Source organism: Embiotoca jacksoni, unplaced genomic scaffold, assembly GCF_022577435.1.
Source record: "Embiotoca jacksoni isolate LCO1_2020_lvr unplaced genomic scaffold, fEmbJac1.0.p SCAF_18, whole genome shotgun sequence".
Classification (NCBI taxonomy): Eukaryota; Metazoa; Chordata; class Actinopteri; family Embiotocidae; genus Embiotoca; species Embiotoca jacksoni.
The window spans coordinates 2,438,759-2,466,616 of NW_027185318.1; the positions used below are offsets into that span (position 1 = coordinate 2,438,759).

At 43.4% G+C, this 27,858-nt stretch overlaps 1 protein-coding gene across 1 annotated transcript in view; it reads left to right on the forward strand.

The window, feature by feature from the left end:
• The window catches only part of LOC138199813 (ryanodine receptor 3-like), a 91,581-nt gene that overhangs the window by 57,045 nt on the left and 6,678 nt on the right, over nucleotides 1-27,858 (forward strand). Inside the window, exons 40-92 of the mRNA XM_069152030.1 lie at nucleotides 283-556; nucleotides 771-885; nucleotides 1,295-1,427; nucleotides 2,218-2,321; nucleotides 2,498-2,633; nucleotides 2,874-3,060; nucleotides 3,198-3,321; nucleotides 3,429-3,549; nucleotides 4,092-4,261; nucleotides 5,155-5,375; nucleotides 5,541-5,631; nucleotides 6,394-6,534; nucleotides 7,106-7,269; nucleotides 7,430-7,508; nucleotides 8,008-8,097; nucleotides 8,208-8,354; nucleotides 8,726-8,788; nucleotides 8,956-9,031; nucleotides 9,307-9,430; nucleotides 9,571-9,686; nucleotides 9,773-9,840; nucleotides 9,930-10,051; nucleotides 10,221-10,270; nucleotides 10,867-10,927; nucleotides 11,991-12,229; nucleotides 12,838-12,919; nucleotides 13,002-13,132; nucleotides 13,260-13,583; nucleotides 13,980-14,220; nucleotides 14,339-14,426; nucleotides 14,540-14,632; nucleotides 16,127-16,297; nucleotides 16,566-16,625; nucleotides 16,713-16,847; nucleotides 17,345-17,457; nucleotides 19,360-19,456; nucleotides 20,618-20,727; nucleotides 21,030-21,081; nucleotides 21,163-21,219; nucleotides 21,310-21,409; nucleotides 21,491-21,570; nucleotides 21,654-21,730; nucleotides 21,939-22,012; nucleotides 23,046-23,063; nucleotides 23,695-23,775; nucleotides 23,917-24,005; nucleotides 24,097-24,225; nucleotides 24,310-24,414; nucleotides 25,392-25,473; nucleotides 25,671-26,983; nucleotides 27,087-27,145; nucleotides 27,388-27,562; nucleotides 27,687-27,773. Coding sequence (XP_069008131.1) covers nucleotides 283-556; nucleotides 771-885; nucleotides 1,295-1,427; nucleotides 2,218-2,321; nucleotides 2,498-2,633; nucleotides 2,874-3,060; nucleotides 3,198-3,321; nucleotides 3,429-3,549; nucleotides 4,092-4,261; nucleotides 5,155-5,375; nucleotides 5,541-5,631; nucleotides 6,394-6,534; nucleotides 7,106-7,269; nucleotides 7,430-7,508; nucleotides 8,008-8,097; nucleotides 8,208-8,354; nucleotides 8,726-8,788; nucleotides 8,956-9,031; nucleotides 9,307-9,430; nucleotides 9,571-9,686; nucleotides 9,773-9,840; nucleotides 9,930-10,051; nucleotides 10,221-10,270; nucleotides 10,867-10,927; nucleotides 11,991-12,229; nucleotides 12,838-12,919; nucleotides 13,002-13,132; nucleotides 13,260-13,583; nucleotides 13,980-14,220; nucleotides 14,339-14,426; nucleotides 14,540-14,632; nucleotides 16,127-16,297; nucleotides 16,566-16,625; nucleotides 16,713-16,847; nucleotides 17,345-17,457; nucleotides 19,360-19,456; nucleotides 20,618-20,727; nucleotides 21,030-21,081; nucleotides 21,163-21,219; nucleotides 21,310-21,409; nucleotides 21,491-21,570; nucleotides 21,654-21,730; nucleotides 21,939-22,012; nucleotides 23,046-23,063; nucleotides 23,695-23,775; nucleotides 23,917-24,005; nucleotides 24,097-24,225; nucleotides 24,310-24,414; nucleotides 25,392-25,473; nucleotides 25,671-26,983; nucleotides 27,087-27,145; nucleotides 27,388-27,562; nucleotides 27,687-27,773 — 7,439 coding nt within the window. The remainder of the gene's footprint in view (nucleotides 1-282; nucleotides 557-770; nucleotides 886-1,294; nucleotides 1,428-2,217; nucleotides 2,322-2,497; nucleotides 2,634-2,873; nucleotides 3,061-3,197; nucleotides 3,322-3,428; nucleotides 3,550-4,091; nucleotides 4,262-5,154; nucleotides 5,376-5,540; nucleotides 5,632-6,393; nucleotides 6,535-7,105; nucleotides 7,270-7,429; nucleotides 7,509-8,007; nucleotides 8,098-8,207; nucleotides 8,355-8,725; nucleotides 8,789-8,955; nucleotides 9,032-9,306; nucleotides 9,431-9,570; nucleotides 9,687-9,772; nucleotides 9,841-9,929; nucleotides 10,052-10,220; nucleotides 10,271-10,866; nucleotides 10,928-11,990; nucleotides 12,230-12,837; nucleotides 12,920-13,001; nucleotides 13,133-13,259; nucleotides 13,584-13,979; nucleotides 14,221-14,338; nucleotides 14,427-14,539; nucleotides 14,633-16,126; nucleotides 16,298-16,565; nucleotides 16,626-16,712; nucleotides 16,848-17,344; nucleotides 17,458-19,359; nucleotides 19,457-20,617; nucleotides 20,728-21,029; nucleotides 21,082-21,162; nucleotides 21,220-21,309; nucleotides 21,410-21,490; nucleotides 21,571-21,653; nucleotides 21,731-21,938; nucleotides 22,013-23,045; nucleotides 23,064-23,694; nucleotides 23,776-23,916; nucleotides 24,006-24,096; nucleotides 24,226-24,309; nucleotides 24,415-25,391; nucleotides 25,474-25,670; nucleotides 26,984-27,086; nucleotides 27,146-27,387; nucleotides 27,563-27,686; nucleotides 27,774-27,858) is intronic.

Consider the following 27,858-nt stretch of genomic DNA (forward strand, 5'->3'; position numbering starts at 1 on the left):
GTGAAGGTCCCTTGGAAGGAGATATGTTAATCAAATTAATAACTTTGAGGGATTAACGGCTATTGCATAAAATAAAACTACCAAGGTCATTGCACTTATTTTTCACCTCATGAATTGCATTATACTTGCAGGATAATTTAGACAATTTACATGTTGTTTTTGAAATTTTTTACCTCAACAAAAATGCAAACACAACATCGTATGTCGGCAAAATATCTCTTTTGTTCCATTTCGAATGCCAAATATTCTCAGTCATCTTTACGTGACTTTCGGTTCTTCCAGCCAATCTGAAGGAGCTCATCTCCCAGACGATGGTCAGCTGGGCTCAGGAGTGTCACATCCAGGATTCGGAGCTCGTCCGCAAGATGTTCAGCCTGCTGAGGAGGCAGTACGACAGCATCGGGGAGCTGCTCCGGGCCATGAGGAAGACGTACACCATCAGTGGCGTCTCGGTCCAGGACACCATCAACCTCCTGGCCGCCCTCGGTCAGATCAGATCTCTGCTGTCTGTTCGTATGGGAAAGGAGGAGGAGAAGCTCATGATTGATGGGTTGGGGTAGGTTGCAAGACTTGATTCTCCAAAATATCTTACAGGGACATAGATTAGAAGATGCATAGTGACTGATGGGAACTGAAAAATCGGACTTCTTGTACTTCTTGTCTTCATATCGCTATCCTTAGATTTATTCTGGTCTTGTGCTGTTTATTCACTGAACATCGAACATTCAGTCTGTATGTTTTTTTTGTTGTTGTTTTTTTTTACTTTTTAGTGACATCATGAACAACAAGGTTTTCTACCAGCATCCGAACTTGATGAGAATTCTGGGCATGCACGAGACGGTCATGGAGGTCATGGTCAATGTGCTCGGAGGAGACAAGTCCCAGGTTGAACAACTTCTACCGTTATATTTAACCCGGAAACGTCGTTGCACAGTAACAGCGAGCGTTGCGTTTTAGCCCAGTTATTCGTATGTTGTCATTTGTGTGTGAAGCCGGCGGGCAAGTTCCCATTAATAAAAACATGGTCCTGACAAAAGGGCACGATGGGTGATATGTTACCGGCTGTTTGTGTGGATGTCAGGCCTTTTACACATTAATTAGGAACAAAGACTTATGGGTGAATTTAGGGTAACAAGGCCACTTCTGTCACATATCCAGATCTGTCTAATAGGACTGCTGCCTGAGATATATTTTAAGACTGAAACATGGTGTCTAGTCTTGTTTTAAAATCCAAGGAAATATATATATATATATATATATTCACCTGATTTAATATGTTTTGTCCACACCACAGGAAATTGCCTTCCCCAAGATGGTGGCCAGCTGTTGTCGCTTCCTGTGTTACTTCTGTCGGATCAGCCGTCAGAACCAGAAAGCCATGTTTGACCACCTCAGCTACCTGTTGGAGAACAGCAGTGTGGGCCTCGGTGGGTACAGCTCTGTTTATCTCTGCTTAGTATCTGTCACGTTGTGAGGAGATTCGTCATCATCACTGCTGAATACATTATTTTACCGGATGAAGATGTTACTACTTAATCATGAATAAACCTACACAAGCATTGGACATAGGCTGTAACTTGAAAATGGAAGATATTGTGTGGTGGTTGACATATTCTCTAAACATGTCTATAAAACCAACAAAAACAAAATGCAAAGAAACTGACTGCATCCTCATTAATATCTGTTATACATTGTTATGATTGTTTGGCCATTACTGGACCGGTTCTGCACCTCTGAGCTCACATAAATTAGCCTCCAACCTTAGGAGATGTGTATGTTCTCCTGAATACACACAAACATGCACGCAGTCATAAAGAAACACACACTACTTCACATGAAAATGAAAATCTCAGGATAAAAAAAAAAAAATCAATGAGACCCTGCAAGCTATAACAACAGTGTTACAGACATTGTGCTTCGTATGCACATTGCTGTGTAAACTGGTTCCCATGAACCCTGTGGAATCGAATTTGACTGCAGAATCTCTCCAGTGCAAACTGGTGAGAAACTTAAAGCTCATCTTCAGCAGGTGTTGGCTGATCAGCTGCTGCTGGCATTGTAAAGAGTGGAAATACCACCCCCTGCTGTTGGTTCAACATTTAGCTGAAACATGCACACTGGCACACTGTTGTCGCAGTAGATATAGAGATGTATATTATAAGATTCATCAGAAGAGGCTGTAAGTAGCTGAACTGACATGTGGGCTTTGTTTGGTAGCTTCACCAGCGATGAGAGGCTCCACGCCTCTAGATGTGGCTGCTTCCTCTGTAATGGACAACAACGGCCTGGCTCTGGCGCTGGAAGAACCGGATCTGGACAAGGTAAGAGTTTCCTGCTGTGAGTTTCAGTTTCTGTAGGAAGGAGATACCCGTACGAAAACCCATCAAGGACGGATAGATCAGATTTGCATATGTCGGGTTGTATCTGGTGTGATGTGATGTGATGTGATGTGTGTGTGTGTGTGTGTGTGTGTGTGTGTGTGTGTGTGTGTGTGTAGGTGGTCACCTACCTGGCTGGCTGCGGTCTTCAGAGCTGTCCGATGCTGCTGGCGAAAGGTTATCCAGACATCGGCTGGAACCCCATCGAGGGAGAGCGTTACCTCTCCTTCCTGCGCTTTGCTGTCTTTGTCAACGGTATGACTGCAACTACAATCCAGTCTCTCTTTAATTGTGCCTCTAATCACGTCTTTCTGTTTTATTCTCATACTTTATATCTATCGAAAACACGCAGACAAAGCTCGCAAAGGTTTTGACAGAACTTCACCCGGTTGCTTAAGGCGAAGTCTCCATGGAGTTTTTGCCTGAGGCTTAGAAGTAGTGAGTGTGTGTAAGTAAGTGTATGTCCTGATATGTGATTTTACATTTCTGTTGCAGGAGAGAGTGTGGAGGAGAACTCCAGCGTTGTGGTCAAACTTCTCATCCGTCGTCCGGAGTGTTTCGGACCTGCCCTGAGAGGAGAGGGCGGGAACGGGCTGCTGGCTGCCATGAAGGAAGCCATTAAGATCTCCGAGACGCCGGCTCTGGACCTGCCGGGCTCCGTCCAGGGAGTCGGCTCGGACGTGTAAGCCAAAAAATATCAAGCAAATCTTGTAAAATCAATGCTGAGGACTTAACAGCTAATCCCTCTCGTCTTTGCCGTGATGACCTTTAAAAACTGCTCTCCCTCTTTGTGGTTTGTGTTCGACCTCGTCTCCTCAGGTTTTCCACCGTGAGGTCTGCTGACGGGGATGATGAGGAGGAGGTGGTCCACATGGGCAACGCCATCATGTCATTCTACTCTGCGCTCATTGACCTGCTGGGACGTTGTGCCCCTGAGATGCATGTATGTTTGTCAGAAACAGATTTTTTTTTTATTGTTGTTTTTCTTGAGCTCTTTTGTTGTTTTCTTTCTCTGATTCATGTGTTTTTTCCTTTTTTTTTTTTTTTCAGCTCATCAACAAGGGGAAAGGAGAAGCTCTGCGTATTCGTGCCATCCTGCGCTCTCTGGTGCCAACTGAGGATCTCGTGGGAATCATCAGCATACTGCTCAAAATGCCCATCGTCAACAAAGGTACCCGTCAGGACGTTTGCTCTGACGACGCCTCTTTATCCGACCTTCGGGCCTTTTCATTTGCACGCTACAACAGGATGTGTGTGGCACACGTGAACCTACGGCGGTTACGAAACTCTGCGCATTCGGTACAAAGCTGAAAGTTATCGATTTAATTTCACTGCTCATGCCTTTTTAATCAGCACAAAGCTTTACTGCACACTCCCATCGCTCTGAGTAAGCCAGATCATTTCTATAGCGCGCTGTCTTGCTCTATTGATTGATCTGCATAAGCATGGCAAGGCTCGCCTCTTAAATTTGCTGCTGTGAGCACCGCCACGCAAGCTTTGTCAGCAGGCCAAGAGTGAAGACAGCGATCCGAGGGACCGGCACCAGAAAACTGCTGCATGCCGCCTAATGAATACACACGACTCTCCTAATCAGAAAAGACTTGCCATTATGTACCGGCCTCTTTTCCCTGGGTATTTTCACTGCCTCACACCTGCGTGGATTACACGGCTCAAGATGTTGTGCCTTAATTTGTCTGTCTTAATCTCTCCCAGATGGGTCGGTGACAGAGCCGGACATGTCCGCCAGCTTTTGTCCGGACCACAAGGCGCCCATGGTGCTGTTTTTAGACAGGGTGTATGGTATCGAAGACCAAAGCTTTCTGCTTCACCTGCTCGAAGTGGGCTTCCTCCCCGACCTGAGGGCTGCTGCCTCTCTGGACACGGTAGGTAGAGCTGACAGCGGGGGGAGGGGGGGGGGGCAGAGAGAGTAATGAATAGCCAACCAGTGTAACATGAACTTCATCAAGGACTTTCAGGATCAATAATATTGGGCAACCTTTTATACTAATGAGAAGCTCCTCATTAAGCCTTGGTTCTAGTTTCATTTTACTTAATTAATGTGATTGTTCTTTACTCTTATTTATCAACAAAAAGTTTATAGAGTTTTAAGTAAATTAAGACAAATCTGGCCGGCTCAATTGCTAAACTCTCTAATCTGCACGGTTCAGACTTTTGGATTTAATAAATCTATCATTACATATTTTGTTCAAATGTTTAATTAAAGCACAGCAGCACAAAAGAGAAGAAAAGCTCTTCTCAGCATCTGGCCTGCAATGAAGTCAGTTCTTGTGTGTGTGAGTTTGACTTGTGGTGTTTTCATAGACTGTAAAGAGAGACCTGCGCAAAGGCTTGGATATGTTTGTGGCCTTTTTTCCCCTCTCGCGGTCCCTGAGGCGGATCTCCGTCCCTGTCGACAGTGCGACATGTGGCGACATGTGGCGACAGCTAAGAATATCTCTCAACCCGTGGCTATTGCTTCTGACATCAGTCCTGTTGACACCAACAGATATCCACGTTAATTAAACTTAATTTAACACGTACGAGACTCTGATTGGTTGTAATAATACCTGTCTTTTTCTGTTAGTACAAGAACGGTGATAAATTTGTAGTAATATCAATTACACAGCAATGTTTTTGTAAAGCTTGCTAACATTAGCCACCATCAGCTAATGGTCATACCACTCCAAAAAAGAGTGTTTATTTTCATACGTGACATACTCTGAAGTTATATCTAAGAGTCACATGCTGTGTGACCTATGACCTTTTGTCTCCTCAGGAGGGTCTGTGCACCACAGAGACGGCCCTGGCTATGAACCGCTACATCGGCTCAGCCATGCTGCCCCTCCTCACCCGCTGCGCTCCTCTCTTCGCCGGCACCGAGCACTACGCCACCCTCATCGACTCCACCCTGCACACCATCTACCGCCTCTCCAAGGGACGCTCGCTGACCAAGGCGCAGAGAGACGCCATCGAAGAGTGCTTGCTGTCTGTTTGCAAGTGAGGAGAAATAATCCACCGAACACTCATTGTTACCTCACCAGGCAGGAATAGCAAAGATCAGCAGCTCTCTAAATATCCTTTCAAGGCGGTGCAACCAAACTGGTCACAATCTGAGGATGTTGGTTTAAAGGCAGCTCTCATGTCTCTCACCCTGTTCTGCAGGCACCTCCGTCCCTCCATGCTGCAGCAGCTCCTACACCGCCTCGTCTTTGATGTGCCCTTGCTCACTGATTACTGCAAGATGCCTCTAAGGGTGGGCAACAGTTTCTTCACTTTTTAACTCTCATGAAATCCCTTTGTCATCCTTTGTTTTATATTCCCTGTTGCTTCGCCTGCGTGCCTGTTTCCTGTCTGCCTCATTATCTTCCGGTTACTTTTAATCTTTCTTTTTCCCCTCTTATTTCTTCCCTCCATAATCTAACCTCTTTGTAGGTTGTGACCTCCGTGTGGTCGCTGCATGGTTACGCTTTACTCCCTCTGTTTATTACGCCGTCTGCTCGGTGCGGTGCTACCAACTGCTTATTTCCGAAGTGTACCTTTCATGTAATATTGCTGCTGTTCACCTCTTTCTCAATCACACATACACACTCACTCAAGAGGTGCACGGTTGCAAAACACCTGTGGTGTTAATCATGCAGTGTGCAAGAATTGGGCAGCTAGAGGAGGGAAAACAAGGCGGATAAAGAACTGGATTGTGTGATTACAGGCTTGTTGGCTCCACTGCACTACTCCATCTGTCAGGCCACGGGAGAGAAATACTGGAGATGTAATAGATTGTGACTGGCCGGGGGAGTGGTGGACAGAGTTGTACAGATTTGGATTTTATTTGTGCCTGTGGGAGAAGCGATTCTCTGTTTACAATACGCATAACCAAGTGCAAGTGTGTTGTGAGAGTGTGCAGGCCGCATGGAGGCTTATTGCCTTCTCATTGATATCACATTTAGCTGTCCTCCTCACTTCATTCTGTATATTTATCACTGCGTGTCTCACTCTTTGCCCTCATTGTGTCCTCCAGCTGCTAACCAACCACTATGAGCAGAACTGGAAGTACTACTGCCTCCCATCGGGCTGGGGCAGCTTCGGCACGGCATCCGAGGACGAACTGCTACTCACCAAGAAGATTTTCTGGGGAGTGTTCGACTCTCTTTCTCAGAGGGTGAGGTTTGATTATGTCAGTTAGGTCCTTTGCAATTTTGCCGTGACTTCATTTTGACTTCATAGTAGTCACCTACACGTGTTTGACAAACAGCTGACATCGACTTCTTGTTAAAGAACCTTTTCTAAGAGATTCTGTGGCCACAAATGTTTTACAAAAGAGAGAAACAGCTCAAGAAAGCCAGCTAATTCATCACAGTCTTGATTAACATGTATGTATGCACGGCACTCATTGAAACAAACACCATGACTCTGTGAGTAATACAGATTGCTGAACTCAGCACATCTCTCTAAATGCGCCCTCATGAAAGGAGGCTGCGCAAAAGGGCCGGTGTGCAAATATCGATACGTGGACAGCCATCATTGATCCGAAGCCTCTAGCGAGCTGGTTCCTCAGCTTTTAGAATAGTTCTTCGTTAAGGTCTCTTTCCGCTGGCAGCTTTATTCACATCCAGCTTAAATTACCAACAAAACACATTACTTTTTATTTGTTTTGTTAAATATAACTGTACACTAACAATCTTTCAGGGGATCAAACTGGCATTTAATGCTTTCTTTCTCTCTCCATGTAGAAGTATGACCCAGAGCTGTTCAAGATGGCCATGCCTTGCCTCAGTGCCATAGCTGGAGCTTTGCCACCAGACTATGTTGATGCCTCGATTACTACCACTGTGGAAAAACCTGTTTCTGTGGATGCTCAGGGCAACTTTGACCCCAAACCGATCAATACTGCTAAGTAAGCCATTTTGGAGCCAGACATCAAAGAGAAATATAGTATCAGTCTGATTGATTACACTTGTCTTGGTAATGACATGTATAGGGTGACTGAACCTGACCTGGCTGTCATGCATTTGCACACACTTGAAGACTAATGGTCACTTTTATTTTTCCCCTAGCATTGCTCTTCCAGAGAAGCTTGAGCATTTTGCCAACAAATATGCCGAGCACTCCCATGAGAAATGGTCTGCAGAGAAGGTAAGGCCATAGATAAGAGCCTCCTCTGGCGGAAATGGGTATTAAATGGTTCAGTAGTAGACAGAGTCATGAGTGTTGTAAGAAAAGAATAGGACACTTAAAATGTTCCGCCTTGAAGAAATATTGCACAAGACAATAATTAGCTGGAAAGAATTTGAGTCCCATAACTCCATATCAGGTTTTTTAAATTTTTCTACGTAACGGCAATGTTCCCCTTTGTGTTGAAACGGAAAGGGATACTCTGGCATGCTGACAATAATTGTGGAAGTGTCTGTTCAGAAGGACTCTGCGCTGTGCCAACTGCTTAGCCTGCATTGTTGCATGTGTCAAAAAATGCTATAAAACCTGTGAACAGCAAGAACTGAATGTACTCTTTAATCTATTATGTGTACTTAATCTCTTAGCCTGTCTTTCAAATGATAAATGTGGCCCTCAGGACACTCTGGAGGGACTAAGGTTTGCTTCCACACTTCTACATCCCTCTCCGCTTGTGCCTCAGGTGTTGCTGGGGTGGAAATACGGAGACTGTGTGGATGAGAAGATGAAGATTCACCCTCAGCTCAGGACCTACAAAGGCCTGACAGAGAAGGTACAGCATGGAGAATACACGTTTTAGTAATATTAAGATTGAAGAGATAACCTAAAGATGAAGACTTCTGGGTTTATTATTTGTTGTCCATTTCTGTCACTGTGCTACAGGAAAAGGAGATTTACAGATGGCCAATTAGAGAGTCCGTGAAGAGCATGCTGGCAATGGGTTGGAGCATCGACAGGACCAAGGATGGAGAGAGCATGTCTCAACAGAGGGAGAGTGAGAAAATGAGAAAGATCTCTCAGTCTTCGCAGGTAGAGCACAAAGATTCAGGATTTCGTCTCCGAAAAAGTTGGAAAACGCCAAAAAAAAGTCACACCAGATCAGAAACTAGACTTTAACCATTATTCATTTAGTAGCTGACTATTTCATCGATTTTCACTTTACTTTTGTATGGTTAAACTTTTGTTAATTGAAAATGAAGTTGTTTAACAATCCCTTCGAGCTAACTATTCCAAATGTTTATCTTTTACTTTTTGCAATATTTCGCCTGTCAGCAGTAATTTCATGCAGTTGTCAACATGTAGATCAGAGAGTTACTTACTGAGAACACAAACTAAAGTCTTGTATTATCAGTGATGTAACAGCACACAGTGTCTCACTGTAAATCTATATCTCTTTCTAGGCCAATGGTTTCAACCCAAGCCCGATAGACACCAGCAATGTAGTTATATCCAGAGAACTGCAGGTGAGTGACCCCACATTTGTTTTATTGTACCTCTTCCTTTTTTTAATCAAACGGTCTCTCTGTCTGAATACGAGATCATAAAAAAGCGATATATCCTGAATGGGAATGAGTCATGTGGGCGGGATGTGGTCCCCGCTGAGTTGGTCTCTCTTTGTCTTTGGTCCAAGGGGATGGTGGAGGTGGTGGCTGAAAATCACCATAACATCTGGGCCAAGAAGAAAAAAAGCGACCTTGGAAGCAGAGGTGATTTGCTAATGAAGTCAATCATAAATGCAAAAAAGACACCTGCAAAACGGGAAGAGGCTGAATATGAATGTGTGGGTGATGCATAGTGGTGGTTGTTGTTGTTGTGTTTAAAGGTGCTTGTGAGCATATGCGTGTGTCTGCCTCACTGCTCTTGACTTAATAGATTCGGTTGAAGGGTACAACCACTCGGTTTTGCCATCTGCCTTCACACAGACACTTAGCAGAGAAGCATCACTAATCGCTTCTGAACAGGAGGTTGTTTGCGGTTTCAGGTGGGGGAACGCACCCTCTGCTGGTGCCCTACGACACGCTGACGGCCAAGGAGAAGGCCCGCGACCGAGAGAAGGCTCAGGACCTTTTTCGCTTCCTGCTTATCAATGGCTACAGCATCACAAGGTCAATACACAGATAGTCTGTCACTGATGATATGTAAAGGTCTTTACGCCGCTTCATAACTGCTGCATGAGTGTTCAGTGAAGTTCTTTATCAGACGCTGTTAAAAGGAGTGAACACATTACTGTCTTCTTGTGTTGTAGAGGTCTGAAGGATTTAGAGCACGATTCCTCCTCCATGGAGAAAAGGTTTGCCTATAAATTCCTCAAGAAGCTGCTCAAGTATGTCGACTCAGCCCAGGAATTCATTTCCCACTTGGGTATGATAATGTTACGTAGGACGTGACTCACAAAGTAACAGTCTTGTTGCTTTGTATTAAACATGTGTTGTTGTTTTTTTAATCAGAGGCCATGGCCGCCAGCGGAAAAACAGACAGGTCACCTCATGAACAGGAAATCAAGTTTTTTGCCAAAGTAAGGATGTGGTACAAAAATACTGCAGCTGAACATTTATGGATAACTCTTTCAAACGCTGTTTCCATTAACCTGACATGATCTTTCAGGTACTTCTCCCTCTCATCGACCAATACTTCAAGAACCACTCCCTGTACTTCCTCTCCTCCCCCAATAAGAACCTGAGCAGCAGTGGTTACGCCTCCAACAAGGAGAAGGAGATGGTCACCAGGTACCCGTTTTACACCTTCAGTTATATTACATGCAGCATGTCTGTTGCTCGTGACCATTTTCTGTCTAAAATCTTAAAACTCTTAAAATCGTAATTATTAATTTCCTATCCAATAATTTCTTTTCTGATTTTCTGATGTCCTTCCTGTTTCTATCTGTCATGTCTCCAGCCTGTTTTGTAAACTGGCAGCTCTTGTCAGACATAGGATTTCACTATTTGGTAAGCTTTACTACTGAATGCATGTATGTGTGTTTGTTATATAAAATATTGGAACATCCTCAAGGAATAATTTGACATTTTGCAAAGTACAGTGATTTGCTTTCTGGCCAAAAGTTCACTGTGAAAGCTTGATACTATTTATGTTTGTACAATAAATATGAACCCTCTACCAGCAGCTGTCTAGATTAACATAAAAATAATAAAGATGAAAACAACTATCCTGGCTCTTGGCAAGAAAGCCAATAAGCAAATTTGCAAAAATGCTGGAAATATTCCTTTAAACAACAACATGAGCCTCCTTTCAGCTCCTTTTAAATTTTAAAGCTTTATTATTCTAATCAATCAACTAAACTTCATCACTTTAACCATTAACTGGATGTCCCACATCGAGCTGAGGTTTTGACCTAGTTATTGATCCACTAACCTTATCGCATCCACATGAACCCTTAACTTACCCATCTCATTAGTCGTGGTACGTGGCCACAGACTCAGGTCTGTCATGAGAGGCTCAATACATGTCTAGAAAGTCTTTAATCATTGGTGACTGAGTGTGTTCGCATCCTAATGAAGACCCTCCTGTTCGTGGTGTTTTGTAGGGAGTGACTCCACCACCATGGTCAGCTGTCTGCATATCCTGGCACACACTCTGGACACCAGGTGGGTACAAATTTGGCAGAGCTCAAAACACACAAGGAACTTGGCACCTCAGAATTTTCCTCCTGAAATGAAGAGTTAAACATTAATAAAAGCCCTCAGTTTGATACCGATTTTGGTTAAAGGTGCAATAGGCATTAACAGCTCTTAAATTAAGCAGTTCAGAATATACAGTTGCAAGCTCAGCATCAAATTTAATTTTTCATTTGCTAATAGCTGTCTCCAGTGGATCATTTTTAGTTATTTTTTTAAAATGGTTAGTATTAAACATCTTGCATATTGCACCTTTAAGCATTAATTGTTTAGGAAGCCATTTCAATTTTCCTCCTGAGAGGTGAAACTAACCTCTGTTGCACCGCACCGTCAAGAGCAGCGTATTTCTCATGAACGTTGTCTTTTACACAATTATAATTCGGGAGTCTTATGGGACGCACTGACATTTGCGAAGAGCTTCCTCTGGCATTCAAATAAGCAACACAAATTCCACGCAGCACATGTTGCCCAAGGCTCATAGTGTTCTTTAGAGACGATGTACTGTTTGTTAATGCAGCTCACACATAATGAGGCTGAATTAGCAGCATATTATTGTGCCTTGTTTGTGCTGAAGAGCCACAGCTGATGCCCATAGACTCTGTCTTTCATTTCTCCTTCATTGTGGGACACATCAAGGCTTTACAATGGGTAATTCATTTAACACCGTTATGAACTGTGAAATGCTGAAAATGGACAGACTAATCATATTAATGCATCGTGCTATTTCAGAGTGACATAAAGTTTTTCTTTTTCAAAGTTCCTTGGATTTGAATATTCTCCTAATTCATGAAATAAATCATCTATATTCCAGTCTGAGGGCAGTCAGATTGATACTCGCGTCTCATATTTCACGACTCAAACCTTCACAGACTGTGAGAGTGGAGTAATTGCATATGTGAGCGTGTCCTACTGTGGGTAAACAGTGTTGTCCTTTGCATACCAAGGCGGTATCTGGTGGTTTATTATAGCCCTGCCCTTGCATATCTCCTCATTCGCTTGCAGTCGTTTATCACACTCCGGTTCACTCCAACAGGACGGTGATGAAGTCGGGCTCGGAGCTGGTGAGGGTGGGGCTGAGGACGTTCTTTGAGAACGCTGCAGAGGACCTGGAGAAAACCTTCGAGAACCTGAAGCTGGGGAAGTTCAGTCACTCCCGCTCGCAGATGAAAGGAGTGTCACAGAACATCAACTACACCACCGTGGCTCTGCTCCCCATCCTAACGGCTCTGTTTGAACACATTACTCAACACCACTTTGGAGTCGACCTGCTTTGTGAGTCCTGACAGGAAAGGAATGATCAAACATGTTGAAAAAAAACTACAGTCAAGTGTCAGTGTGAAGTTTACTGTAATACATGACTATATTCTGCTTAGACATCAGGACTTTTCCACAGCGCCTTCTATGTGTTCAGATCAGCTCTGCTTCAGTATTGTATTATCGTGCGACACGTATGAAAATTGTAGGTAACTGAAGCACTCTTTTCTTATTTGATGACCATGTTAGCGCTGGTAACTCGGGGTAAATTCTCCAAGGCTTGTGCACATGATTTTTAGGGGATGGATTCGACTCATTCTGCTCCACACGCCTCCTGGATTTACCAAACAAATGCGCGGGACAGTTTGTGTCTTTTGTGCCAGTATTTGCAAGATGTGTTTCTCTGCAAATACCTGAAAAGATTGTCTGAGTTTACAAGAAATATACCAATAGAAATATAGACCTAATGAAAATCTAGGCATTATTACCACATCATGCTACTGCACTGTTTTGCATATTTTTGAGTATTTGTCACCTCAGACCTTTGCCGAGACATCAGTTTTATTTGTACAACATTTACTTCCACCTGCTGTTTTTCCAGATTTTTGTTTTTATGTGTTTCCCAGTGGATGATGTCCAAGTGTCCTGCTATCGAATCCTGACTAGCCTCTATGCACTGGGCACTGGGAAAAACATCTACGTAGAAAGGTATCTTAAATGTTGCGTTGATTGACCAAAGCAGCTGTAAAGACACACCGTGACATGCAATGACTCCCTTTGTGTCCCTCAGACAGCTGCCAGCTCTCGGTCAGTGTCTGGCCACTCTGGCCGGGGCGATGCCTGTAGCCTTCCTGGAGCCGCTGCTCAACTCGTACAACCCCTGCTCCGTCTTTAATACCAAGAGTGCCAGAGAACGGGCCAGTGAGTTATATGTCATTATTTCAAAATAAAAGGATTCATGAAATCGTCCTGTAAAAGGACTTCCACTCTCAAAGATATAGTAAGAAACACAAAATGTGTTGATGTAAATCCCCCTCTGGTGTTGCAGTCCTGAGAATACCAGACTCGGTGGAGGAGATGTGTCCGGGGATGCCGCGGCTGGACGGCCTGGTGAAGGACATCAATGACATGGCTGAGTCTGGAGCCCGGTACACAGAGATGCCCCATGTGATCGAGGTGGTGCTGCCCATGCTGTGTAACTATCTGTCCTACTGGTGGGAGAGGGGTCCTGAAAACCAGCCAGCGAGCGGGGGGAGCATCTGCTGCACCACCGTCACCTCAGAGCACCTCAGCCTCATTCTTGGCAACATCCTTAAGATCCTCAACAACAACCTGGGCATCGACGAGGCCTCCTGGATGAAGAGAATTGCAGGTAGGTAGTTGAATACTGTTTAGCTCAGTAAAGGATTAACGCAGTAGAGCCATCCACCCTGAGGTCACATTAAACTGCCTAATTTTTTTTGCCATACAAATGTTGGCCAACTAAACTAAGATGACCATGGTGAACATCCTACCTGACAAACATCAACAGAAAAACACCACTGTGACCTCCAGAAATTTGATTTTAGAGTTTGAAATTAGGAAATAGGACAGTTAAATGCAACAGGAAACTATGGAAGAGGAAATTTAGCATGTACTGTACAATCATTGTTTGAAAAAAAAAAAAGCAGAAAGCAAAAATTGGCCATCATTAGTATCAAAATGTTGCAGAAATACTGGAAATCTCATTATTTTAATACAAATATTTTCTCTCTCTTTCACTCTTCAGTTTATGTACAGCCCATCATCAGCAAGGCCCGTGCAGATCTGCTGAAGAGCCACTTCCTGCCCACGCTGGAGAAACTAAAGAAGAAGACGGTGAAGGTGGTGGCTGAGGAGGAGCTTCTCAAGGCGGACAGTAAAGGAGACACCCAGGAGGCCGAGCTGCTCATTCTGGACGAGTTCGCCGTCCTCTGCAGGGACCTGTACGCCTTTTACCCCATGCTCATCCGCTACGTAGACAACAACAGGTCGGCACACTGAGCAGCCACTGATGGAGTTGTTTTAGAATATTTAGAGATTGACGGGGCTGATTTTACTGATTTTCCAGAGAATGTACGGAGTAATAATTTGTCTTCGCCGCTGCAGGTCCAGGTGGTTGAAAGAACCCGATTCGGACTCTAATGAGCTCTTCAGAATGGTCGCTGAGATATTTATCCTGTGGTGCAAGTCACATGTGAGAGCTCTGATCTCAACCTCGCACTTGTTACACTGTGAAACGCACCCTTTGTGATTTAGACCATCAAATACTGCAGAACCATCTTTAATTGGCGTTTTTCTTTGTTTCAGAATTTCAAAAGAGAAGAGCAGAACTTTGTGGTTCAGAATGAAATCAACAACCTCTCCTTCTTGACTGGAGATAATAAAACAAAGATGTCGAAGGTAGGTTTTATTCCTGCCCACTGCCTCCAAACACGGTCAACTTTATCCCCTTTTTTTGGAGTTCCAGTGGAGCAGATTACAAGTCTTTTACTCATCGTTGGCACCTCGACCCATCGTGGCAAGAAAAAAAAAAAAGTACTATGTCAGTGTTTGTAAGGTGAAAAACACCTGACATAATAGGAATGGTGAAATAATACATGTTGACATTTTCTCTGCCATGTTAACACACTCATTTTTATAACATATAAAATGCTCAAAACAATCTCAGAGGAGCTATGAAGGGAGAACAGCAGAAAACCTCTTTGCAAATAACACGACTGCATTTAAATGGACTTTGACCTGAGACTGTGGGTGTGTATGTCGTGTGTATGAATATACATACATGCATGCATGTTACGGTAGATAGTAGACTAACATTCATCCCTCAGTGGACAAATATTCCTCCATACCTTCAGCCCTCGTCAGCATCACAGGGAGCAGAACTTTTTCTCTCTTGTCTGCCTGGTTGAGCGGTTTAAAGGCAAACAAACGCTTTTCATTGCAGTGCACGTCCACACGAGGACCGTGCACCTCCATTAATTGCCCTCTCGTCCTTTTCTTCTATCTGCCTCTCCCTGTCTGTCTCTCTCTGTCTCAAACAGTCCTTTAAGGAAAAGGTAGAGTGATGCAGTGCATGAGCTGTTTATCTGCCAGCTTATTGGCTTGTATGCTGCAGTCGCCGAGCAGAAAAGCCAATAGCTTGTGCCGCTGTGCTACATAGTCTATAGTGTAGTTATATATCATCTTACCGGATTACTTGTGGCCTCCATTCATCACCATGTGTGAGATGGTAACGTTGGTCATTCCTCATTGCCTTGTGGGTGGAACACGTCTCATCTGGAAGAATGAAGCCCCGCTTCTTCTGTAGCAGATCATGTGATCACATGCCACTGGTGTGATGGACTGTGATACCCTGGTGTGTTTGGCTAGTAGTAACCTCAAGCTGTTTTGTTGTAGTCTGTGTGTGATAAGGCTGTGTGTGTGTGTGTCAGTGTAAATATACTGTATGTATTAATATGCAAATGAGTGTTTTCACTGAGCCAGCTGCTCCAACTTGACTCGATAGTGTAATATCCTCTTGTGTTGTAGTTCTTTCAGAAGCTGCTTTCAACCTCAGCTCAGGTGTGAGACTTCATGTTTAATGCTTCAGTGACACAACAGATTTAGTCGGGTCTCAGATTTTTTCAAGGCTGTAAAATAAATGCCTTAGTTTCCTCTTGCTTTTGTTCAAACACAGTATGAGTTTCTCCCACTGTGAAATAAAAACAATCTTTTGTTGTATCAGTTCGAAAATTGAAAGCAATTATTTTAGTGGAACATTAGTCTCAACAAAAACAGAAAAATTGTGTTTTTTTTTTACTTTTAACGATGAAACGTATTAAGCTGCTAAAAGCTGCTGGCTTTTTATTCAGCAGTATGTGTTGTCTGAGGTTAACATGGGGGATTTTTTTTCAGTCGGGAGGACAAGACCAGGAGCGGAAACACAAGAAGAGGCGCGGGGAGTTCTACTCCATCCAGACCTCGCTGATCGTCGCTGCTCTGAAGAAGATGCTGCCGATCGGTCTCAACATGTGCACCCCGGGCGATCAGGAGCTTATCTCACTCGCCAAGACCCGCTACCTCCTGGTGAGAAAACATTTGACACATTTACAGTATATGTATGAAGATGCGGCCACACACTCTAAACAAGCATGCTACTGCAGGGATGGATAAAGAGAATAATTTTTATGGTTGATTATTAATTTCCCCCAAAATGTCCTCTACTCTTGCTGATTGGACCATTTGTGTTTTATGGATTTAAAGTGATTTTGAATTTAGACGTTACCTTAGCATTACATTTTTAATCATTTGTTCGTTGTCGCAATTTGTTTCTTCGTCTCTCGTTGCTCAACAGAAAGATACGGATGACGAGGTTAAAGACCACATTCATCAAAATCTGCACCTCAGAGAAAAAGTAAGGCTTCTGTTCATTGGATAATAGTTTGTATGAAAATACTGTATTGCTCCGTGTTTGACATCCTTTTCTGAAACACGCTCTTAGTCGGAGGACCCCGCCGTGAGGTGGCAGCTGAACCTGTACAAGGACATCGTGATGAGGACTGACTGGCCTCCGGATCCTGAACGAGTGGTAGATCGTATCCAGAGGATCTCGGCTGCAGTCTTCAACCTGGAGCAGGTCTGGCTCAAACATTTATACGTTCACAAGCACAATTTGAGCTACGAGTGAGGCTTCGGATGGTAATATTACTGTCATTATTAAACCACTGTTCATTTCATATTGTTAAAGGTGCAGAATCACCACACAGATTATATTGTTGTTGTTTTTTTGCAAACGTACCTTTGACTCAGGACACCAGTGTTGTGTTTATTTCAGGTGTTGCTTTGATCCTGTAAATATAATATCTGAGCTTATTATTCCATCTGTTCTTTGACACTTTTGTTGTGGGGGACAAAACTAAATAGTGCAGCCATTCCTGACAGCAAAACCCTTTTCTAAGTCTCTCTACAGCACTCGTAAGCTTCAGGATGAGTCCCCAAAATACAAAACCTACATGTCTGATGAAAAATGGCAGTTCTCAGTAGTGATTTTATTTTTTGATTTGCTTCGTAGCAAATGCAATCTCTGTGTGTTCATTAGTAATCTCACCGCTGACTTCTTCTGCTCTCATTCAGGTGGAGCAGCCACTGAGATCCAAAAAATGTGTTTGGCAGAAGTTGCTGTCCAAGCAGAGGAAGCGAGCAGTTGTTGCCTGCTTCCGAATGGCTCCGCTCTATAACCTGCCAAGGTACTACTGGATACCGTCCACCTACAGTGTTTACAGCTCTCCTTTTTAAGGTCTCCAACTGCTATAAACAGCTTTATTATCATGCATTCACTCCAGAGAGAAGCGGAGAGCTCCCTGCGGTGTGACTAGCAGATGGGAACTTGTGCAGCAAAGTGCTGCTGCACCTCTTCCACCACACGTCGCTCTTTTCCTGTCTGACTCACCGCTCATTCGTCTCTTCCCGGGTTCTGACCCTGCATTAATGCACAACCTTCCTCAGTTTGTAGGACAAATGTCTAGCCCACAGCTGTTATCAAAGAGTAGGGGGAGAAAAAAAAAGGGACACTAGCAATTTCATGCCCTGCTGCTCTGTAACTCAATCACAGGAAGTCAGGCAGAGTGCTACAGTACGGAGGAAAACAATTATGAGGCCCAACCTCGGGGTGGCCATCTTCAATATGTGCTCAGACGTTGCCGTCTGCCTGCCTGACAGCATGACTCATTTATTCAGAGTTGTTGACAGTGAAATATGACGCAGAATAGCTTATAATTATTACACAGTATTTATAATGCAGGAGCCCTGATTGTTTTTCTGTGGAGTGATAGATTTGTGTTTGACGGACGGAGAAGAAGCTTCTGGATAACGTCTGCTCTCCCCAAGTTTCACGCATTCTCTGTTCAGTCTTTGTTCTCTCCTCAGTCTCACGCTCTGTTGTACCTCATCTTCTTAGGCACAAAAATAATAATTACTTCCTGAATGCCTACCGACACATTTGGCTGGAGATAATGCATGAGAACACAGACGATGACAGTCTGCTCTCAATGCTGACGGTAACGTAGCGCTGATCCAGCGTTGCTACTCTCTGACTTGCGTTCCTCTTCTTAACCACCTCTTGCTTTCCTCCTTGCACGGTTTCTGCTGCAAGTTTTTAACTCCCATTTCCGCTGGTGTTTCCACTGGTCCGCTTGTTTAATGCTCAGAGTAAAAGCGGCGCTTTGAAGGAATAGTTTGAAAATGTTCCATTTTGCTTTCTTGGCTGGAGTTAGAAGGAAGTGATAATTCTTGGATGCTAGAAGGCTTAACTTTGCATAGCAGCACCTCAAGGAGAAAGTTTACCAAACTTAACTCAGACCACGTGCCACTTTGTACCAAACTACATTTCTCAACATTGTTTTTGAATAGAATACGTTTTACTGATTTAACCAAGCAAAAGCCTCAGAAAGGCCAAATAAAAACAACATGGCGCTACTGTTTCCAAGTCAAAGGATTCATTTACATTTCTTCTTCTAGAAGTTGCTCCGTGAACTCGAACTGACAACTGCATTTCAGCATGGAAAGGTTCGACTGATTGTCAGACTGCTTTTTTTGGAGTTTGAATTGAAAAAACTTTCACTTATTCCTCTTTCTGAACCCAAGAACTGAGGAGTCCCAATCTGACGGGGTGGAGTTAACAATAGCGTTATGCTTTGTTGAATGTGATGTAACTACATGCTACGTGCTACTATCAGTGATCGGCTACATGCACTACAGGTTGGGAAACACTGCTCGAGTAATCGTGTCGTTGTATCATACAAAAAACTATGTGTAAAGATGATAAGTTGTGTCTTATGCTGGATTTCTTGGCCAGGCGAAGTCATGTACTCACTTTGAGCTTAAACGCAAAGTTACAGACACAAAAATTGGTTTAGAAATTTATTAATCTCATCTGGATCTGCCTGCAGATGCGAGTTTGAGTAGATTGAATAAAAAGAGTTGTGGCTAGCTCAGCTGGAAGCATGTGCATCTGTGTGACAGTTATTTTCTAAGGTGACCAGTTGAATGCACCAGTACCCTAAACTAACTAACCTCCCCTGAAGGGACTTCTCCCCTCCTTTGCTCTGGTCCTATCTAACCCCGGCTAATCTCCTCTCACCCCTTCTCAGGCATCGCTCTATTAACCTCTTCCTCCTGGCCTATCAGAGAATATGGATAGAAACAGAGGAGTACTCTTTTGAGGAGAAGCTAGTGCAGGACCTTGCAGTAAGTACTTGTCGTCCCCCAGTGCCCTCGTGTCGGTACCCGTGTGCTGCGAGGAGCTGAGCGTCGCTCCTCCTACTTGTGACCGTGTCACAAGTGTCAAAAGCACCTCACTTCCACTGTGTACCACTCTCAGTCATCCATACAGTGTTTTTTTTTTTTGGTAAGCATGACATCACTACTGATGTCAGAGCGAGCCGATGTACTCAGATCACCGTGTCCCATCCAACAGATGAAAGAGGAAAGCATCCGCTCATGACGCTTTGACTTGCCCTTGAAATTTATGAAAGCTCTGTGTCTTTCCTGCATTTTCACAGCCATGAAGCTGCACGATCACAGTCAATATGTCGTAATGAAAGCAGAAGAAATACAGCTGCTTTCTGTACAATTTCACAAAAGGGTTTCAGCAATATTTTGTGCCCCTCTGTAACCTACAGCAGTGTGATTCAGTATGATTTGGATTCAATTAAGAGTTTAGACTTTGCATAATTTGTTAATCTAAAGTAAGAGGATATCATGAAGTCATGTTGGAACAAACTCTACTGTCTTTTTTTCTTTTTCTATAATTAAATGGAGAATTTGTTTTTTAATCACACCAGTTGAAAATTTAATATTCTCTTTTTACCCTTTTATTATTTTCTTATCTTTTTTTTTTTTTAATGTTATTTGAAATTAAATCCACAGGGCATTAAAAATGAAGTTGAGGGTGTACCGATGAAGAACTTTTTAATTCAGCCAACCAAACAGTATTTCCAGCTCCCCTGTAAAAAAAAAAAAAAAAAAAAAAAAATTGTTGCAACGGGTCAGATTTCAAGAGTAGTGTAGAAGAATAGCCGGTAAACTGGGCTCGCGGCAAGTCACGCTTAACTTCACTCAACTGTAACACTGCTGAACATCACCCTCTGCGTGTGTGTTTGTGTCCCAGCATGTGTGTGGATGTGTCATCATGTCCATGCATGTGCTCATGGTCCATTTTGTGCACGCCATGATGTCTTTTTTTTTTTTTTTTTTTTTTTTTCCTTATACAGCCTGATTCTCTTAAATGTTACTGCACCGACTGTTTGTATAAACCCACAAGTCTGTACAACACAGGCGGTTTTACGTAGGTGATTTTGAGAGTTGCACGCCTGAGCGCCGCTGCTGACTCGTTTTGGCTTTGTTCAGAAAACACAGCCCAAAGAGGAGGAAGAGGAAGAGGAGGAGATCAGAAAGCAGCCAGACCCCCTTCATCAGCTTATTCTGCATTTCAGCCACAACGCTCTGACTGAATGCAGGTAAATACACACTCTCTCTCACACACCTGGCCACCTGGCACCGGCACGAGTTGATCCATCTGTGCTACATAATTGCTTTGGCCTGCTTGCCAGCTAATAAGAGAGCATTAAACTAAATCATAGCCATATTTCATACCAGGAAGGAAACACAAGCAGTTTTGTAGTGTTTCCCTGTAGCATTGCTGCTTAATAGACAACAGTGGCTATAAATATGATCACTGCAACTTTACTTATTATTTACATATGAGATGATGAGCTATAAAAGGTTTAACCAGCAGATATTTATCTTCCTTCTTTGTTAGTTCTCTGGAAGAGGATCCTTTGTATATTGCCTACGCGGATATGATGGCAAAGGTATCTCATTCTCTAAATTGCTCTTGTTTGCTGCCCAGAATTTGTTTTTGCAGGTTTGATGTTCGGTTTTATCTTTTTCAGAGTTGTGATGAAGGTGAAGAAGAGGAAGAGGAGGAAGGAAAAGAGAAAACATTTGAGGTGATATTGATTTTGGGGAAATTTTGCTCTGCATTTCAGTAAAAAATAAAAATAAAAATCATTAATGGCGAATGTTATGATGTCCTATAGGAAAAGGAAATGGAAAAACAAAAGATGCTGTATCAGCAGGCCAGACTGCATGACCGTGGAGCTGCAGAGATGGTGCTGCAGATGATCAGTGCCAGCAAAGGTATAACGCACGCTGACGTCTCTTCCTTCCTGCAAGGGAGAAGCTTTGGGAGAACTGTCATTTCTGATTTGTGTTCCTCAGGTCGACTTGATGCTATCGTGACTTTCACCCTCAAACTGGGCATCTCCGTTCTCAACGGGGGAAACATACTGGTGCAGCAGGTACGCAGCACTTCTCGTGTAGTAGGAGCTGCACAGGCAACAGCTTCAGCTGCACTTTTAATGGTGCTTTTATTTTGATACAGAAAATGCTGGACTATCTGAAGGAAAAAAGAGACGTTGGCTTTTTTAAAAGTTTGTCTGGACTGATGATGTCATGCAGGTAATGGAGCCACGGTCGGTTAATACTTCGGTTTCAACTGCAAATTAAAGGGGACTTTGTGACTCCTTCCAGCTTAATGAAAGTACAATAATAAATGGTTGAAATACCCCTTTAAAATATATGTTACAGAAATACAAAACTACAGAAATGCAGTGTATCATAGTTCAACCTTTGCCTTTCATTTTTAAAATTTTGTTTTTTTTATCAGTGTCCTGGACTTGAATGCTTTTGAGAGGCAAAACAAAGCCGAAGGTCTGGGGATGGTTACCGAAGAGGGATCAAGTAAGTGAGGAATATTAACGAGGTCTGAGACAATTGTTTCTTAACAATGTGAGTGATTGACTCGCCCTCTGCTCGGAGACTTTTAATCATGCAAAGAGCGATGAACAGCACATTTGTCGGTTTGATCTGGCACAAATTAAAATGAACTGCGAGTCATGAATATATTTGCTTTGTATTACTGTTGAAAAATCACAGAATAGACAGAACCGCAATAACACAAGTTCAGCAGTTTATTTGATAAATGCCATGTTGCTGCCTGATGCAGATCTGAGTGCATCTTTGTACTGACGAGAGGTTCCAGAGGTCGTAGCTTCATTTGTCCAACATCAAGGGGTTTTCAGCCACTCAGTGTTATGTGGACTTACTTCAACTCAACTACTACCGAGCAAAAACCTCAACTCTGAAGTGAAGTGACTCATTCAGGCTCGTAGCTGTTTAAAAAAAAAATTCGGGCTCTAAATGCTCACAAAAAAGAACGACGCAGTGTTAGCGTGACAATACATTTTACTCTTCAGTTTGTTGTGCATCTCCATATCATGTGTGTCTCTGGTGTCATGTCGTCACGCCATCCCGCAGGTAAACCTGTGCTACTGTATGTCCTGTCCTGTCTGGGCCTCGTCTGCCACTTTTAAAAGCACCACGACATCTACGCAGAAATTCACTCTTTCAATCGGAGGCCTCTATTCAAACTGATGGGTTGCATACAGTATATAAATATGTTTTTGATCATACATATTCCAGCTCATTTCCACCTCATAAGCTCAGGCATAAGTGATGGTAACTGTCTCCGTCGAACCCCTAAACACCTGCCGAGCGAGCAGTCTGCACTTTTAAGACTTTTAAGAAGCGTTACCGCATGTCAGTGTCTCAAATCAGTGTGAGTATGTAAATATATATCTATAGTCCTATCATTCTCTCCTGTTCCTACTTCTTCTGATGGAATCTCAATGTTCTCTCCTTTGCTTATGTCTGCTTTTGTTTTGTTTGTTTGTTTGTTTTCTTCTGATCATGTTTTTTATGTCATCGGTCGCAGTCAACGTGAGTGAGCGGGGTAAATACATGGTTTAGATTCTACTCATTCTATGCAATGCTGACATCTTGATTGCTCTCCGTTCAACTCCCCCCCCCCCCAACCCCGCCTCCCTTCCCTCTTGCCCCCCCTCCCCGTCCTGAATGCATTGTAACCACCTGACTGACGACTGCATGCATGCTCTTATGACGCCTGGATAGATTGTTCAGTCCACGGTCAGGTGCCTCAAACTGACTCAAATCTTTCCACTTCTTCTTTTATAAGAAGTCAGTGCTTGTTATTTGTCTGGGACCTTTTATGTTTCTTCATTTTTTTTTTTTAAGATACTAACCTGCGTGTATTAGGAAATAAACCTCCCAAAGCTTTGTTTGTACCAAACAACAAAGCTTTGCTGGTGTTAAACAACGAGGCTCAGTTTTATTCCTGATATAAACCCTTTTTTAATTTGCGAAATGATGCACTATACCTTGTGCGTGTGTGTTCTGAACCCTCAATATAGTGCACATAAGTTGACGTCGTTTGATAAATAGACAGCAGCTTTATGAGGAAGCGAAAGCTATGCAAGCTCTGATGCCTGTAGACTCATTAAACTGATGGGTTTCTGACTTTCTCACCACTGAAAAGGAAAGTTATTCTCATTTCCTGTCCTCAGGTTCCAAGGTGCTGCAAAACGATGAGTTCACTACGGATCTCTTTAGGTTTCTGCAGCTTCTCTGTGAGGGCCACAACAATGGTATGTGAAACCGTTTCCTTTCGTTGCATCGAGCTGCATATCTCTGAGCGACACAGTTTTACAAACCTGAATATGAGGATTTTTTTTTAATCTGCACAAAATTATTGTTAAATCTTATTCTTTTTTTTCTATCTGTTTTAGATTTTCAGAACTTCCTGAGGACCCAAACAGGAAACACAACCACAGTCAACATCATCATTAGCACTGTAGACTATCTGCTAAGACTCCAGGTCTCACATTAATACAAATCAATCTTTTATATGGATAAAAATGGCTTAATTCATATTTTGACATGCTCTTTAATGTTTGTTCATGTGTTAGGAATCCATCAGTGATTTCTACTGGTACTACTCCGGTAAGGATGTGATTGATGAGGCCGGTCAGAGGAACTTCTCCAAAGCGCTGGCAGTGGCCAAACAGGTGTTCAACTCTTTAACAGAGTATATACAGGTACGTTAGTGTAAAATCTCCATCACAGTATATTCATAATGTTCAGAGAGGATATTTGTGATTGTTTCTCTGTGTTGACTCCAGGGTCCATGTATCGGGAACCAGCAGAGTCTGGCTCACAGCAGGCTGTGGGATGCAGTGGTGGGATTCTTGCATGTGTTTGCCAACATGCAGATGAAGTTGTCCCAGGTATGTATGGACCTCGTGTAATGTAATGTATAGTGTTTGTCAGCTTAAGAAGTTCTAATTTCACAAAAAAATATGTTTTGTTCATTGTTACTTTATTTGAATGTTTGACATTCACTGTGAATGATGACTGGGCAGTTTCACACTTGTAATCCTCTCATAGAATATGATATGAAATTAAAAATGAAAGTAGTATATATAATGTGGTTACATATCTTCAACTACAGGAAGAAATTTGAATTGAACTTGACATTTGTACCTTTACTAGAGATATTTCAGTGTTGATATAGACAGGATACATGAGGAGAGCAGTGTACCACATGCTGTTCAATAAGGGTACATAGAAGCTCAATCACTTTGCTGCTTGTACTTTTACAAATGTATAAAGTCCAATCTACTCTAAAATGGGTCCCTCTGCTTGAGAAGCACTTTTAATTTTGATTCCTGTTTACATTTTGTTCCCTATGATTTTAGTTTATTCTAATATTATTTTGTGGAACTACGACTGAAAATCGAAAACCTTTTATACCTTTTATACGTCGCTGTTATTTTATCTGTCGCCACTAGAGGTCTCTCCAGGCTCAAGGATAACCGCAGGCCACTGCACAACAATTACAGATGTCATTCAACTCAGCTACATGATGTATGACTCCGGCTACGATATGTTCAATAAGCCAAGAGTGGGATAAAATCCAACCACCTAACCTTATCTCGTGGTCATCACTGCAGAATACAGGTTCCATGGAGACACTAAACAAGTCAGACTGACCTCGCCATCTGCTCCTAGACAGTAAAATAACATCAACCCTGGTTTTGATGGATGGATGTTACCTAGAAGGACCTTCTGGGCCTCAGCGGGACCATCGTCAGCAGCCTTGATCCCTCTAAATGCAACTCGGGGATATTAATGAGGGTGGCGGTGGTCCATGTGTGATGTAGTGTGACTCACAAGGTTTCCCTTTTCTTCCTTCTCCTCGCAGGACTCCAGTCAGATTGAATTACTGAAGGAGCTGCTGGACCTGCAGAAGGACATGATCGTCATGATGCTCTCTCTTCTCGAAGGTTTCCTTTTTTAATGACATCATATGAGCTTCACCAGCAGCAATATTTACAAGGACTTTATCTCTTTTATCACTTTCATCTTGTTTGCTTGGAATTTTAATGAAATGTTTGCTGTGGCGGATTTGTTAAATCTGCCCAGGGAGTGTTTCGCGTTAATGTGTTTTCTGACAAACTTTTGTCACTTTATTATTTCACAGGTAACGTAGTCAACGGAACGATTGGCAAACAAATGGTGGACACTTTGGTGGAGTCTTCTAGCAATGTGGAGATGATCCTGAAATTCTTCGACATGTTCCTCAAGTTGAAAGACTTGACCACCTCCGACAGCTTCAAGGAGTACGACCCCGAGAGCAAAGGGGTGATCTCGAAGAAGGATTTCCAGAAGTCAATGGAGAACCAGAAGCAGTATTCTCAGTCGGAGATCGAGTTTCTTCTCTCCTGCGCCGAAGCCGATGAGAACGACATGTTCAACTACGAGCAGTTTGTGGAGAGATTTCACGAACCGGCAAAAGACATCGGTTTCAACGTGGCCGTGTTACTGACCAACCTATCGGAGCATATGCCCCACGACGGTCGCCTGGCAACCTTCCTCGACCTGGCTGAGAGTGTTCTCAGCTACTTCGAGCCCTATTTGGGTCGTATTGAGATCATGGGTGGAGCGAAGCGCATCGAGAGAGTCTACTTCGAGATCAGCGAGTCCAGTCGTACGCAGTGGGAAAAGCCTCAGGTGAAAGAGTCAAAGCGTCAGTTCATCTTCGACGTGGTCAACGAGGGCGGGGAGAGCGAGAAGATGGAGCTGTTCGTCAACTTCTGCGAGGACACCATCTTTGAGATGCAGCTGGCCTCTCTGATTTCAGAGCCGGACCCGGTCGAGCGCCCGGAGGAAGACGAAGACGACAAACAGAACGTGGTGGAGAAACAAGAGGAGGAAGAGGACGAGAACATAATGATGGAGTCTTCCTCGGCGTTTACGATCGCCTGCATCTCGATGAGAAAGAGCCTCTGCCACTTCCGCCAGCTGCTCACTCTCAAGAGCATGAGGCGGCAGTACAGGAAGTTCAGGAAGATGAGTGTGCGGGAGATGGTGCGAGGCTTCTTCTCTTTCTTCTGGATGATCATCACCGGCCTCTTCCACTTCGTCTACAGCCTAGTTTGGGGTTTCTTCCATATCCTGTGGACCACCATGTTCGGTGGCGGCCTCGTCGAAGGGGCCAAGAACATGAAGGTGACGGATATTTTGGGAAACATGCCAGACCCCACTCAGTTTGGGATCCACGGGGACGTGTTGGAAACGGAGAAGATGGAGGCGAACGACGCGTCGGTATTGGCGGAGATGGCTCAGATGGCTCAGGGGGAGGCAGCAGAGGCGGACTTGATGGCTGAGTTGCTCAACATACAGCCCAAGAGGGAGGGCAAGCACGGGGCCGAGCCAGGCCTGGGGGATGTGTCGGAGGTGGTGGTGGGAGATGCTCCATCGATCGCCAGCGCCGTCAAGCAGAAGAAGGCGCAGGTCAGTGGAAGAAGGATAGCTTTACGCTTAATCGTGTCCTCATGGACTTCTGACTTGAATGTAGTTGTAATATAATTAACGGTCAAAACAATGTGTCTTATAGATGGCTGCAAAGAAGAGCGTTACAAATGGAGACTACAAGTCTGATTCGGAGAAAGGAGAGTGAGTGTAACTTGCTCATTGGTCAACCGTGATTGGAGTATCTGTAGGAGTTGTAACCAACTGTTTTATGATGACATTGCTGATGCTGTTTTGCTGTCTGTTTCTTATAATAAACAAGCTTGTAAAACAAGTATGACAACTATAACTGAGGTCCAAGAGAAGACACCGGGTGTTTGCAAGTGTGTGTGTGTGTCTATGAGCAGCATATACTGTATAACATTTATCAAAATTAACGCTCGCAGTTCGGAAGATGGGGAGAAGAAGGACCACGACAAGTCCAAAGACGAAACCCCTCCAGAGCGCTCGGTGGAGGGGAAGAAAGTCCCAAAGAAGAGGCTCGGCCCGAAGAAGGAACCGCCGGAGGTCTTCATGGCCAGCTTCTTCGCTGGCTTGGAAGTCTACCAGACTAAGATGCTGGTCCGATATTTCTCTCACATCAGTCTTAAGATTAGAAAGATTAGTTTCAACACATTAAGAGAGTACAACTCAGCTTGTTGCATAGTCATTAATCCAGAATTTATTATGATTGCATTTTTCACAGAACTACCTGGCCAGAAATTTCTACAACCTTCGTTTCCTGGCACTTTTTGTCGCCTTTGCCATCAACTTCATTCTTCTCTTCTACAAAGTGAGTTTGTAGATCAACTATCGGAATAGAAACCATCTTAGGGGCTCCGTGTTGGAGTAAGCGCTTTGTTTATGTTTTTAAAAAT